At 38.4% G+C, this 15,574-nt stretch overlaps 1 protein-coding gene across 1 annotated transcript in view; it reads left to right on the plus strand.

The window, feature by feature from the left end:
• ZSWIM6 (zinc finger SWIM-type containing 6) overlaps nucleotides 1-15,574 on the plus strand; it is a 204,078-nt gene that overhangs the window by 142,618 nt on the left and 45,886 nt on the right. The window contains exons 3-4 of the mRNA XM_067730771.1: nucleotides 4,130-4,278; nucleotides 7,837-7,987. Coding sequence (XP_067586872.1) covers nucleotides 4,130-4,278; nucleotides 7,837-7,987 — 300 coding nt within the window. The remainder of the gene's footprint in view (nucleotides 1-4,129; nucleotides 4,279-7,836; nucleotides 7,988-15,574) is intronic.

A 15,574-nucleotide genomic window follows, 5' to 3' on the forward strand; every position in this document is an offset into this window, starting at 1 on the left:
TGCTCTTCTCCTATGGCATTATGTAAGCAAGGTAGGAGGGTGAATCAAATCCACACACCCTAGCTGGGAGTGAGAGACAAACTGTTTCACTTTTTTCAACAGATAATTTCACTTTCCCTGAAGGCTTGAAACTTGGAAGAGTTAAGCCTCAGTAATAAAATGCTCACAAAGATTAATTATACACTTGTAAAAGTTATAGCATTTATAATTATAAATATAAATAAGGGTTAAAAATATGATAGGTTTTAAAACACTTTAATGGATCATTTAATTTACATACACAGGTTCTGGTTCCTGCCCAACTGGGGGAATATCTAATAGCAAATGTATAAATACATGAATTATGATTCTCTTTGCATACCTTCCTCAAAGCTAAATGCTGAGAGGTTTGTCTTTGATTATAGACAGCTGTTAACAAGTAGAAATAAATTTTGCAAATCTACATTTTATACAGGGCTTGGGCAATACTTTAATGCATGTAATCAAGACATGTTAGCATTTAAGTGTTTAAACTTTGGAATTAAAGTTTAATAAATAGGACTCCCCTGGTGGCGCAGTGGTTGGGAATCTGCCTGCCAGTGCAGGGGACATGGATTTGATCCCTGGTCCGGGAGGACCCCAAATGCCACGGAGCAACTGGGCCCGTGTGCCACAGCTGCTGAGCCTGTGCGAGCCACAACTACTGAAGCCCGTGCGCCTGGAGCCTGTGCTCCGCAACGAGAGAGGCCACTGCAGTGGGAGGCCCGCACACCGCGGCGAGGAGTAGCTCCCGCTCGCCTCAACTAGAGAAAGCCCGCACACAGCAACGAAGGCCCAACACAGCCAAAAATAAATTAAAAAAAAAAAAGTTTAATAAATAAATTTGCTCTTTTGCGGGGGGGGGGGTTGTTGTTGTGGACATTAATTTCCTGGTCTATAATGTACAGTGTACATGTCTTTATTCCTAAAATGTTGAGTTGTGTTTAGAGGAAGTGGTTGAGGAAGTGGAGGCCTGTCTTTGTGCAGTTGTGTGTCTGTGTCTGTGAGTCTGTGTCTGTCTTTCTCTAGAATCAAAGGGATGAGCTAGATTGGGGGTTACAGATGTAACCCCAGTGGTTAGTTAACTCTTCACTAACGCTAACAGATCTCAGTATCCTTCCTTAAATTTATCTTTGATTTATGGTTGACAACTGCTGCCTTGATAACTTCAGGGTTAAACTTGAGCTCCAAGGTTCTGGGATATATTCTTCAGCAGGGGAGAGAAATGGGAGACCAGATTTGGCATTGTGGCTGTGGACAAGTCATAACCACTCTGAACCTGTTTCTCCTTCTGTAGAAAGGGGATCATAGCTATACTCACCTCCAGGGGACATTGTGAGAAGAAAATGAGATAAAGCATGTGAGGATACTTTAGCAGTGGTTCCTTTCTGTTAGGGTTCCTTTTCTTGTTAGGGGTTGAATGTATTTATGCCTTTCTCTCTCCCTCTTTTCCCCTGTTCCTCCCAGTACTTGATTGCCTGATAATGGCAAACACCGGCTAGGTGTTAGGAGGCAGTGGTGAACAGGGCAGATATAATCCTTGCTCTCTGGTAGCTTAAATAACTCCCTACTTGGAACAGCTTTCTCTGCCTTCTGGAAGAGCCAGTCTCTCCTGCTCTTCCCAATAGGCTACTCATTCCCGTTGCTATCCTTCCTCATTCTCTTGCCCAGCCTTTAAGTGTTGGCCTTCCTTAGGGTTCCATCTTAGACGCTCTCTTTACCCTGTATTGCGTCCCATAGTATATCCAGCTCCCTACTTGAAATCCTGTCCCCTCTTCTTGACCAGCTATCTCAGAGGTACTTGAAATTCACCATGTCTAAAACTGAACTCATGGACTTTCCTGGCAGTGCAGTGGTTAAGACTCCACATTTCCACTGTAGGGGGTGTGGGTTCAATCCCTGGTCAGGGAACTAATATCCTGCATTCTGTGCGGTGCGGCCAAAAATTTTTTTAAAAAAATAATAATAATAAAAATAAAATTGAGCTTATGATCTAAACACTGCCCCTCCCTCCCCCAAAACTGATCCTGCTCTGGTGGTCTGTGTGTCAGTGAGTTGTCCAGTATTTCGTCCAGTTGTTTAATCCAGAAAACCATGTCTCTCTCAGCCCCCTGATCGCCCATATCTCATGTATCTACTTCTTCACCAAGTCCTTTTGCTTTTATATCCTAAATTTCTGTCAGGTTCTCCATTTCTGTTCTCACTGATGTTCTGTTCTCACTGAAGAGTATTCCATTCTTCCACTTCGGATAACCTTGTCGTGAATTCCCATTCATTACTTTTAGGGAGAAAAACTAAGCTCCTAACTTGTCGGGGCTCTCTGGCCTGGCAAGAGTTGTCCCTTCTCTTCCCCAGAGTTGCCTTGTATTGCTCTTCTTCCTTATCATCTACTTTTGAGTTGCATGGACATGGACTATCTTTTGTTTCATCCACGTACCATGTTCCTTTATGCCCGAGACCTCTGCCTAAGCTCTTAGTCTCACGTGCAGACCCAGTGCTTCCTTTTCCTGCCTTAATTTATCTTCTAATCTACTTAAGGCAGATCTCAGCTCAAATTCCATTTCCTCAAGGTATGCTTATTCTGCCAATTCAAGGCCGGGTCAGAGCTCTCTGATACGATCTCCTGGCACTTTGTCCTCTTCTATAAACAGTTAGTTCATTTATTATTATATATTTGTATGTGTGATTATTACATTTGATATTTATTTCACATACTTAAAACAGTGTTTCTCATATAGTGGATTGCAACTCATTATACATTATGAAATCAGTTTTAAAAATTATGACAAGCCTTTTAAAAAAATGAAATAGTATAGAAAATATCAGACCTCTTCACTTACAATAAGGGTATTTTTTCATCATACCTTTGCTTCAGATTAATAAATAGGTGTGATCATATAAGTGTGCAGATACACAGGTGTATTGAGTATGATATAAATTATATTTCTTATTGTGGGTCTTAGTCAAAAAAGTTTGAAAGCCGCTGAACTAGATGGTAAATTCTGTGAGGAGAGGAATTCTCTTTTGTACCCCAGTCCATCCCCAAGTCTAGCAGAGGGCACTCACTCAGTAAATATGTCGGCTGAATGAATGAAAGCACACTTTTTCAGGGAGGTTCAGAGACCCATTGTCTTCCTCCTAGGGATTAATGGACCCTGGTTCTAAGCACATGTTAGTGATTATTTCCTCGGCCAGTTGAGTCTGCATTAGATCATTAAAAGAAAAGAAGTGTAGAACCACACCTACACATGTATTTTTTTAAGGGTTGATAAGGCAATGAAACACTATTGAGAAGAGATTTTAGATTTAGTTTTTGTATTACTTACGAATCTTAGGCCTTAAATACCATTTTATTTTATTTTATTAATAAATAATGAAACAATTTTCACCTGCCTAAATATCTGGGTAATTTTTGAGTTTCTAAGGTAGTCTACACACAGGGCTTGTTACATAGCTGTTCTCTTTTATGCGTACTTCAGCAATAAAATATTTACGCAGTTTTGGCAAGGTGATACTACAACCTGGTTTAGTACAACAGCTGCACTGCCTGTTCCCATGTGGCTTGATTTCCCTTTTTAATCTTTGGTTTTCTGCAACTAAAGACTTATGTCAGCATGTAGTTTATACAGCAGCAGATAATGGTGAAAGCTTCTTGAATTAACATAGTAAAGAGAAATACGCTGCTGAGTTTACTTTGTTTCATATTTTTCTGATGTCTCTGAAAAGCATTTTACTAACGTGTTCTACACAGTAGAGCTTTTATAAACATCACATATTTACAATGAGACATTTTTGTGAATTTTTTTTTCTTTAGGGAACCTGTAAACTCATCTCCAAAGGTATAGTCTCTGATCTTAAAAAAGGGAAACATCTCAGCTCTAAAGTCATCGCCGTTTGGCTTAGCACAAATCAGCAAAGTTCTGGCAATAAAAGAATCATTTTTACATTTATTTTCGGTCATACATTTGTATGTATATTGAAATTGAGATTGGATTAAAAAGTGTTTAGGCAAAAAATACAGAATCTTAATTCTTTTCAAGTTTATTATCAGAGCCCTTTTAGCCCAGAGTTTTTCCTAGCATATGTGTTATTTTTTTCTTTCTATTTCTAGGTGCTCCTGATCCAACAGCAGGTGCTAGTATAGATGATGAAAACTGCTGGCACTTAGATGAAGAGCAGGTTCAAGAACAGGTTAAACTGTTCCTTTCCCAGGGCGGGTACCACGGATCAGGGAAGCAGCTTAATTTGCTCTTTGCAAAGGTATGACTTTTTATTTTTAAAGAAATATTCTAAATATATACATTTATAGAAAGTATATATGATCATGTTTACAATAGGATAAAGGCTTCTTTTTAAATTCTTATTTATTTTTTTAAGAACTGGGAATTCCCTGGCGTTCCAGTGGTTAGAACTTGGTGCTTTCATTGCCAGGGCCCAAGTTCAATCCTTGGTTGGGGAACTAAGATCCCACAAGCCATGTGGCATGGCCGGGGTGGGGTGGGGGGAAGAATAGACTAAGTTATTATCAACCATTAGAGACTTCTGTGTCGTAATGCAAGCATTAATTTACTTAGGTGTCTTTAGACAAGATATGGGCCATTTTTGTCTTTCTCAGCTCTTATTAATAAAATGGTGGCAATTTATACAATTTTGAAAAACTGTTCAGTACTAAAAATAAAATAGCTTAATGTTATTTGAAATGCCATCTTTTCAAGTTTTTTCTTCTTCTAGTTAATTTTCCCAAGTAGAGCATACCTTTGAATATAGTCCTTAAGATGTGCTTTATATAATTAGTTTAATGTCGATATCTTTAAATTAGTTTCAAGAGCATAAACTTTGGAGTCATACAAACCTGGGTTTAAATCTCAGTTCTAAATCTTATTGAGTGTATGTACCTTGGCAAGTTATTTAAGTCAGTTTCCTCATCTATAAAATTAGCTAATAGTAGCATATCCATTCAAGTTGTGATTATGGTGTTAAATGATAATGGTGTCTAACAGTAGTTGGCCCTTGGTAAATGTTAATTTTCATCACCAAAATTTGATAGCCTAAGAAACAAAGTTATCTTCATTATAAGTTCATTGTGAACAGAAGCTGTGTCTTGCTTTACACAGAACTCTTAGTACCATAAACACATGTCTAAATACTGGATAAAATGCTTTTTAAATAATGTTAAAGCAATGTCTTTTCATTGGGGGTACAGCCATCTTTATAGATAACGTATTCAAATTGGTTTTAAGGGAACAGATAACTGTGTTCATTGATATTTCTGTTAAACAACTTCTCTAATATTCATAATACTTAAAAGCTTTTGTAGTTCAGAAGAATTAGAGTAAACTCTGTTACTGCTTATAGCCAAAAATTAGTGTATTCTGATTAATGAAAACCCTTTAAATGAAAATTTATCCTGGGACTTCCCTGGTGGTTCAGTGGTTAAAACTCCATGCTCCCAGTGCAGGGGGCATGGACTCAATCCCTGGTCAGGGAACTAAGATCCAGCATGCGTGTGGTGCAGCCTTAAAAAAAAAAAAAGATTTATTCCATATACCATACTTAGATTGCCAATTTTTCAAGAATTTAGATTACAGTAAAAATACATTTAACTCTAAAATTATTTCACATGATTTAATCATTCTTTGGTAATTCATAGGCACTTCAGACTCTTGTAATAGTTCACAGTCAACAGTCTGAAAATTAATTACCATTAGGCTGTAATTAATGTATATGTATTTGAGTGTTGGTTAATAGTTCTGGTTTGTATGCTTAATAGTAAAGCATTTATTTTCATTGCTATTGCTAACTGAGTAGTAGGGTAGAAATTTATTAGGAAAATAAATACTAAATTAAATCCATGATATATAGAGGTAATATTAAAGTTTTGGTATATTTAGACACACAGGAAGTATTTCATAGATTCTCTTATCAGCAGAGAGTACACTGTGGCCTAGTGGAAGCAATGTGAAAGAGGTATTAGACTGGCCTGCAGTTGCTATTTTTATCCTTCTATATGATGTACACATTGTATATGCCATATGAAGTAAGAGCAACATCTAATTTTGGAAATGGCATAACTTCCAGAGTTAAGGCAGATCCGGGTTCTGATTCCAGTTGTTCCTCTTGTCCTTTGGACAAGTTACTTTACTTCTGAGGGATGGCTTTATAATTTGTAGAATGGGGATTATAATCTGGCCTACTTTATATGGTTGTTGTGAAGATTAAAAGGTAAGTATGAATGTAAAACTCTTTAGCAAGATGTCCGATAAATGGCAACTCCATTTCTTTCTCCTTTTTAGTACTTCTTAAGATTACTCAAAAAAACCTTCTGGAAGCATACCCTTGTGATTCAGTGCACAAGTACGTTTGAGTTCTCTGCAAGGCTCAAATTCTGAAGCCTGGTTTGAGGGGAGGGTTCCATTACTTGTCAGGGTACAGGACTGAGGCAGAACCCATTGATCTAGAGGTTTAGGCTGCTTTATTGAAGATCTGCTGTTTCCTCCTTCATGTGGCTTTCACATAGAAAGAATTTTGAATAAAAGGACTCCCCTCTCCTTATATACTACTTATGACCTTGCTCCACTAATTTTCTACACAGAGAACTGATGTTCAGCTGGGATTCCTATTGATTGAACACATAGCGGTGTACACTTTAAGAATGGATGGATTCATTTAGGATTTCCTGTAGAGCAACTTAGCCTTGTGTTTCTTTTCATGTTTTCTTGTTTATTGGGGAAATGTAACAGAAGAATAATGGACAGAGCTTGAGGTTCCAGCAGAGAAGCCAAGTTAACTTACTAGGTCAGTGGTTATGATTCTGCTTCAAGGATTGCTCATTTGGAGCAAGAGAGTTCTGAACCTACAGCCCTTTACATTTCCTCTTACCATTGCAAAAACAGTCCCATCTGAGTGAATAGAAGTATGCTGTTGCTCTTTACATGGAAATCCTCGGTGAGAAAGAATCTAGTGAAATTACTAATTTACCTCAGAAAATGAAGCACTTGTAGGACTTGTACTTGAATATACCAGAAACCACTGAAAGAGGTTTAAATTGTACAGTTTAAATTGGTGAATTGTATGTACGTGAATTATGTCTCAATAAAGCTTTTTTTAAAAAAATGGAAGGACAGATGCTATTATTATAAACACTATCAGATCAATTTAGAAGATCTCTAAAGAGTTCTCAGTACAGTGCTTTAGACTCTACTACTCTGGTGGTTAAGTGCAATCAGTTAGGGAGTCAGGAAGGTGCCCAATGATTTGTCTTGTTTATTTTGGTATTATTTTTCTGTAGGCTGACAAAAACATTTGGGGGGAAAATTGGGAAGTTACGCAAATTTCTTTTCCTCATGTGGATTCTAAAACATGATTTTAAAAAATTAATGGTCAGTTCTCTGATTAAATAGCCATTTAGGACAGAGGCTCATTTTTTTTGTTGTTTTTTTCTTTTTTTTAAGGTTGTGGGGGTTTTTTTTTGATGTGGACCTATTTTTTTTTTTTTAAAGTCTTTATTGAATTTGTTACATTACTGCTTCTGTTTTATATTTTGTTGTTTTGGCCGCGAGGCATGTGGGACCTTAGCTCCCTGACCAGGGATTGAACCGTCACCCCCTGCATTGGAAGGTGAAGTCTTAACCACTGGGCCGCCACGGGAGTCCCTCAGAGGCTCGTTTTTAACAACTTTTGTTTGCTTAAGAAGGATGGTGTGAAGACTTGACCACCACCACCACCCCACCCTCCCTCCCCAAAGAAATAAAGTAGTCTGTCTCTGTATTGCTGTTCATTTTTTAACATTTTTCTGAAGGTCTGTTTTTTCCCCACTAGGTGCGGGAGATGTTGAAGATGAGGGACTCAAATGGGGCCCGAATGTTGACTTTGATAACAGAGCAGTTCATGGCCGACCCTCGTCTGTCACTTTGGAGGCAACAAGGCACTGCAATGACTGACAAATATAGGCAGCTCTGGGATGAGCTGGGTAAGTATAAATTTCCTGATGGATTGCCATTGGGTTGTGTGTGGACAAAGACCATGGTTGAATGTTTAAGGAGCATGGTCAGAGTACTGCAGAAGAGAGAGCTACTTTTATATGAACTTGTTGCCATTATACACTGGTTAGAAGAATAGGAAGAATGAGGCATTTGCAGGAACCAATCTTGGCAGTGTTTTTGGGGAATTGTCTGATGTTGAGGAAAGCAAGCACGGGATCTGCTTTTAAATATTTGGGAAAAAAAAAGCTATATTTCAAAACAGGTATTTGGTATAATAGAACTGATTACTTATTTCTAGACTGATACTGTAATCAGTTCAGCTAAAATTTGGCTGTTTTCCCCTTTTGCCCACATTAAAATTATCAAAAGTAGCTTGAATATTCATTTTATTTTTTTTTGTTATTATTGACTTAGATGGACTGTTGATTGTCAGAATGGAAAAGACACTGCAAACTCTAATTTGTATTGCTTCCCAAATCCGTGGTGGTAAAGATATAAATATAGCAGGTGGTTGAAAAAAGGAGAAATCTACTACTCATGTTTACTGGGACGTTTGGGGGGGATGACTCTTGTTACTCTGTGCTCATTGCTAGGGAAATTAATAATGTATTTATCTTGTCTATTAAGAAATCTATATGTGACAAATGGAATTTTTGGCAAATATTTTGTCAATGCCTATATTAGTTTTACGTTATGCATATATTTATTAGAAGATCCTAGTTTCAGTGTAATTGAATAGTAGAAGTCTTCATACCTTCACCTTCTGTCTTCCTCTTGGCTAATGATGGACCACATCATGCTATTGATCCCATGTCTAGACCAGGAGAGGCTGATGTCTGTGAAGATACTACATGATAATAATGCTTGGAAGGGACCTTTGAGATGAACTGTTTACAGATAAAGAAGCTGAAGTCTGAGGAGGTTAGAAGACTTCCACAAAATGACATAGTGTGACCTAGGGTTGTACAGCAGGTTGGTAGAGAATTGGACACCAAAATTTCCTTTTTCCCATTAATAGGATGTATGTTCAGGAACTGAGCTGTGGATGACAACTCTTGTTTGTTTTGTTGTTTGTTTTTTAACGTGTGTCTGCTATTTGCCAGCTGTTAGATATTTGTTGACCTTTTCCCCTAATATTTTTATTAAGTATCTTGTAATAATCTTAGTACTTCCCTTGGGTCACCTGAAGTAATGCTTAGTGGCCTTCCCCTCAATCAAAATTTAAATCAATCTGTAGCTACAGTGGATCCTTTCAATGTATTGGAAGGAAATGTTTGGGGGCCCGGTGTGGTGGTTGGAGAACACAAGTGTAATGCATGGTTTAAACAAAAATTTTTATAGAATACTGAGTGATTTACAAGTAAAGACTCCTCAGTCTTGTAACTCTGTAGTAACTGTTGAATTGACTAGTTGGTTTATGGCAGTAAAAAGGATTAGCATTAAAAAAAAAACTATTATTGGATTAATATTAAATGAATAAAATTTAAAGAGCTTTGGTACTTAAGCTTAGAATTAACAAATAACTAATTAGAAAGAAAATACCAACTAAATTTTTTGGTTACCAAAAAAATGTACAAGTGATATAGTTAAATAAAATTTTCAGGGTTTGCATTTAATCCATTAGTCATATTTCACTTCTGCAAGTTGGCTTTGAAAATTATGTACCTCAGCCCTCAATCAAAAGGATTAATTCTCATTAGGTGGAAGTTTCTACTAGCTAATGCTAGTTATACCCTCTGATGGACTACTTTTCTAGTTATGGACCAGGCTTTAAACAAGTTCTTTGATTTCAGTCCAGGATGAAGAATACATATTCTTGCCCTGTATTTTCTTTTTTCACAGATCACCCTCCCTCCCCCGAACCCAATCATCACTAGACTGCTATAACTTCTCCTACATACTGTGATGGTGAGCAGAGGTCACTGCCATTTTAATGAATTCTAAGTTCTGTGAAGAATATCATGTAGGAGTAACAATAGTTATCACATCTTAATATTCATTCACCAAAAAAGTTAACTAAAAGTTGCTTCTGGACTTCAAAAGGAAAGAATTTTGCTTCTTATGAAAATGGGGGAATTTGACTTTGTGCCCCTGCACAGGGCTCACATTGCTTCAAGGCTCTGCTGTGGAATTAAATGCTGAGCACTGCCAGATGCCAGACATTGAGAAGAGGCTGAGTTTTGTCGGCAAATGGGATCTGCAAGTTAATTGGTGTTTTCTGCAGGCTTCTGGCTGTGAAATGAAATTGGAAGCCCTTTAGCCACATGGATAATACAGGACCTGAATACAAATGTCACATGTCACCATCAGGACCCACTGTGAGACAATAGTGTTCCCACTCCAACACTGCACCATTACAGATCATTTAAATATGGGGATTACATTTAAACTAAAAGCCCCATTTGCCTTTTACTGCAATTTAAATGTCCTCTTAGCAAAAGCTAAGTGACAAATTAAATGAAAAAAGTGCCCACATTTTTAAAGCTGTAATGCAAAACAACCTTTTATTGCTTCTCATGTGCCACGAATGAATCATTATACTTGTCAACCCTAAACCAAGCCATAATTGGAGCAGCTACTGTTATCAAAGTAGGGCCGCTCTGTGACAGCTTAATAAAGCTGAAACTGTTAAATTAAATCTCAGATGCTTAACTCCTTAGCACCGGTAGATTCGATAGGTCCATTTCTGGCAATGGCCAGTACCCCAGGAGAAAAAAAATTCCTGGCATGAAAGCCTTAATCTGATGAAAGTGTACTAGTAAGAGTATCTTAGCCAAGTAACTGCTTCTTGGCAGAGAGATTCAGAGGCATCAGATTGTCAGCCAGATTACAAAATTGTATTTTTTCATAAGATCAGATATCCCCCTCCCCAAGATTTACAACTTTCTGAGTATATGTGATTTATTAAAATTTAAGTACCGATGTTTCAAAATTAGTTTTAAAAATAACATATATTCATTTAACTCTTTTTTTCTTTCAAATAAAGATACGCATACTTATTTGAGATAGCAAAAGGCCCAATTTCTTTGCCCCATCCTCTAGCTAACAAAGGAATGATTATGCTCAGTTCTTTTCTAAAATAAATGCCTATGATATTCATTTGGTCTGAGTTAATTTTTCTGATGTACTCCCTGATTTTCATAATGTAGTGTGAAATAGATACAGATGCATACTATTAAGATCCTGTTTAGTGCATCTCATTTACAGATACATTTATCTTGCATGTGAATCAGCTTTTCATATATTAATTTTACTTTCTTTACATAATGTTCATTTTCCCAAACATATGGTAGTCTTCTGAAGATGAGTGGTGGTGTATCATGATCAGCTATAAGAACATGTATATGTTAAAATCGTAAGACAGCCCATTGCAACAGTAGAGGCTGCATATTTGGTAGTGGCTACACATATTTGGTAGAGCTATAGAATACATACCTTTTCAGTTGTGTTCTTTACTCCATGCAGATTTTCTGGAATACGGATCACAGAAATAACCCTTGGATCTAAAGAGTTATTTCAAGCCCAGTGCAGATTGGTGAGCACACCTACTGTTAGCCCTAATGGCTGTCTCTTCAGCACACTTAATTACCGTGGGGGTCTTTAGGGATGAGGGGATATATTGTAACCTCTCATCTGTGTAGATGGTTCTCTTTCCTTAAATGTCTTCCAATACTGTAATTTTATTTTACTTCATAAAACTATAGGTTGTGGCTGCCAGTCTATTAAAACCTAATTAAAATGGATGTCATTAGAGGAAACAGTTAAATAAGATTTAATTACAGTTTTAGCACAGGGAAAAATTCTTAAATTTTCATTTTCATAATATGTATTGCATAATATGTTCCCCCACCCCCCCAAATTTTAGACACTTTCTCTCTCAGTCAGGTGTTTTGCTCTCTAGCATGTAACCTTGTTTCTTTGGGAGAGGCTGGGCTGCCATTGCAAGAGCCTTACTGCTCTGAGCTGTGCTCACTCAGTTCACAAGAACAAGGTGGTATCTCTGAGTTCTTTTCAAAGCTTTTGATACAGGTACCTCACTGTGTGTGGGCAGAAATAGCCATAGTTAGATGTTTCTTTCTAGTTTGCATTTCCTTATTAGACAATAGATATAATATTCCTTGGTAGGGTGCTGGATAGATAGAGTGAGTATAAAGATTCAGGGGACTTGGAATCAGGATAAATCTACATTCAGCAATAGAGAACTTAGCCCACCCACTGGGACCACAGATATTGCAAAGTACTAAAAATTACCTACTCCATGGACCTAGAACACTGTCCCAGCTATCATTGCAGATACAAGTATTGGCCTCTTTTGCACCCACCCACATTATTCTTGAATAAGGAAGAAAACATATGCTTAAGTCACACATTCAAAATGGTACTGTAAGTAACAGGAGGGCCTTTGTGCACAGCCAGAACTAAGATTCTAGAGGCTCTGCTTTGGAGGTAACTGTGGAGAAATTTCTGGGATATGCCGTCTTACGTCTCCAAAAGCAAAAGGCTTAGTAATTCCCCCCACTGTTTGGAGCCCCTTACTTAGTTTCTATGGTAAGTTCAAACTCAGGCTTTCCACATTTTGAAGTTGATGGTGGCTAGTGAATAGGCTAAGGAGTGACTGCTTCTCATTGAGAACTGGAAAGCATTCCAGTGTAGTTTGCCATATAAGTTGATACGTCTTTGCTAGTGCAGTGGAGAAAACAGCAATTCCCAGAGCCCCCTTGCAGCAAAAAGATGTCAGTACAGACTTGGAAACTTCCATGTAGCTGTAAGTGTAGTATGTAATCCTAATGAACCACATATCAGGGATTGCTTGTCACCTACCAGTTTGTCTTCCCTGGGTGCAAGGAGAATATATAGCTTAACCACTTACACCATTTCTATGCCTTCCTGTTAACACTTCTTTCCAGAAGTCTTGTTGTGGTTTCCCGATCAGTATGTATTAAGCACTTGCTATGTCAAGGAGAATAGATGTATTAAATATTTGATTTTACCATTGACGATGATACCGGGAGTATGGAGGGAATAGAGATACAATCATCAGGAGAAAGGAGAAATTAGAACAGGCTGGAATGAACTGCAGAGCGCTTTGATAGAGTAATTTATTCACATATTAGTGAATAAGTAGACTGAACTTAACATGGTTTTACAGGAATGTTCATGGAGGTGAGTTGTAGGGAAGAAGTAGTGAGAATACTACGGAAAGAAGGAATAACATGAATGAAGACAGGGAGAACTCAGTGGGGGAAGGTGAAAAGGTTCAAACTCATTATCCAAAATGTTGTCTTTAAGATTTTCAGTCCAACCTTGTTATTCTTCGTTGTTACTTAACTTCAGGGGGAGGAGGAGGAGAGAGAGTAGACATTACAGGATCTAGATTTTTGCTTTGTTTTATTTTCCATTTTGGTCCAGCTACTAAACATAACGCAGATGCCAACAATTATTTATCAGGCACTATGCTAAGCACTTAATGCATGCACTATTTTATTTAATTCTTAAAACAACCCTGTGAGATAGGTAGTTATTAGCCCCAGTTTTATAGCCAAGAAAACTGAGGTACAAGGAGACCAGATAACTTGCCTAAGGTCACAGCAGCAGAGCAGGAATTTGATCCTATGTGTCAGTGACTTCAGAGACTCAACCACTGAACTAGATACCATCCTCAACTTATTTTAAAAGACTAATATGCCTCTCTCCTCAGAGGAGAACAGGGACAAAGTCAAGCTCACCTAGATGGCAGTAAATCCTGCAAAAGCTGCCTGTCCTGCCATGGGTCCACCCGCCCCATGGTCCCACAGTCCTGACTGCAGTTGTCAGCAGAGCTTACCTAGTCTAGTTGCCCATCTGTGTTCACAGGGGCTCTCTAACTTCAGACTCTGAAAAAACACACTAATGTAGAGGAGCCAAATATATGCTATTGATTGAGAACTGTATTATGTAATAAGTATATCATAATATACAGATACTACATACTGTAGATGGGGTACATTGAAGTTTTGGTCTCATTTTCCAGTCCCTTCTGTTATGGAGCCAGTGAAAACCCTTAGGTCACTGTCTTTGTCCTGGCCTGTGTTTACCTCCTGTGGTCTGTAGGCTCTGCAGAGCCCCTCCTGCACATGGGCTAGGCCATCCTGTTCTGGGATGGGGTTGTATGCTCCTGTCTCAGCCTCTGTTTTTCCCCTCATTATTCGGAGCTCCCTCTAAATACAGAGGCTTTGTCAATTGTATTGCTCAGGAGGCTTTGCTTCCCTCCAGCACTGTTCTCAGAATGTCTATCTGCTGCTGGGTCCTCATTACTGGGGCCTGGTTTCTTTCTCTGTTGTGTGGTCCTACTGCTATTTGTCTCTTAAAACTGAGACCTCTGTGTTCTTGGGTCAGAGGGCTCTGGGTTCTGTTCTACTGTGGGGATGGGAAGAGGGGTTTATTCTCTGCTGCTTTAAGTCGGCAGAGTAATTTCTAGTTTGGGTCAGAAGTTAACCAAAAGAGAGAATGCATATTTCTATATGGTGGGCAAATCTACGATAAATACTTCCTGTGTAATACTGTCACCCATCCTTCTCTTGACTGCAGCTGCTAGGCCTTCATTATCCATTCAGTACCCTGTCTGGGAAATAGTGAAAATAAAGAGAAAAATTTAAAAATACATATTAATAGAAAATAGATTCTCGGGATTAAAAGAGATGTTTACAGATGATTTGATCCTACTTAGCCAATTGGAGACTCTTCATGATATTCATTGTCTAAATTATTTAGGTGTACAATTGAACAGTTTTAACAACACTTGGGGATCACCCCTTTGTGTGTTTTCATAAAACTCTTCTAAATATAGACCACGGAGATTTGACTAGGAGTTAAGATGTAATACACTTTAGTGTTCTATATTACACATGTAGTGTGCCGGTAGCATTGTTTGTACCAAGAATAAATTCCAGTTACTTTCTTTTATGCTGTCTTTCTATTTATAACATGAGTCCATCGGTGGTAGATTTTGTTCTCACATTCGTGGCTAATAGGAAATGTCAGAGCATTGGTATAATGTGTTCTTTTCTTCCTCACAACAATTTCAGAAAATTTCTCTCCTTACTTTGCTCACTTCTTAAAAGCTAGTATTGCCCTTGCCCTCAAGAAACTGCCACCAAAGGGAAATCTGGCTGGGGGAGTCTCCTTCCTAGAGTGTAGGTCTCTAGAGCGTCCCATCGTGGTAGAGCATAGGAGGAGTGAGGGAGTGCAAACGAAGACAGACAGACTGGGGATCATTTCCTTTCACCATTTCTTACCCTGAAGTGGCAGCATACAAAAATTAACGAGGTCTGAGAAGCCTCATTTTAAGCCATCTGCGATTCCCAGGGGCTTCACGGGGAATCAAGGATGCCAGGAGCTAGAATGAAAGAAGTGGAAGCCAAGGGAGGAGTGCTGCAGCCACTTAGGCTGTTCTCTGCATGTGCTGGCACCTAGCAAGGTGCTTTGCTAATGTTGTCATGGTTCATTTAAGCTTAGGTGGGCTAATGAGGTCTGGGGAGAACCCAAGGAAAGGAATAATGGTTGTCACTCAGATAGGGAGTTCAGACCCTGCCTCG

This window comes from Pseudorca crassidens, chromosome 3 (genome assembly GCF_039906515.1).
Source record: "Pseudorca crassidens isolate mPseCra1 chromosome 3, mPseCra1.hap1, whole genome shotgun sequence".
Taxonomy (NCBI): Eukaryota; Metazoa; Chordata; class Mammalia; order Artiodactyla; family Delphinidae; genus Pseudorca; species Pseudorca crassidens.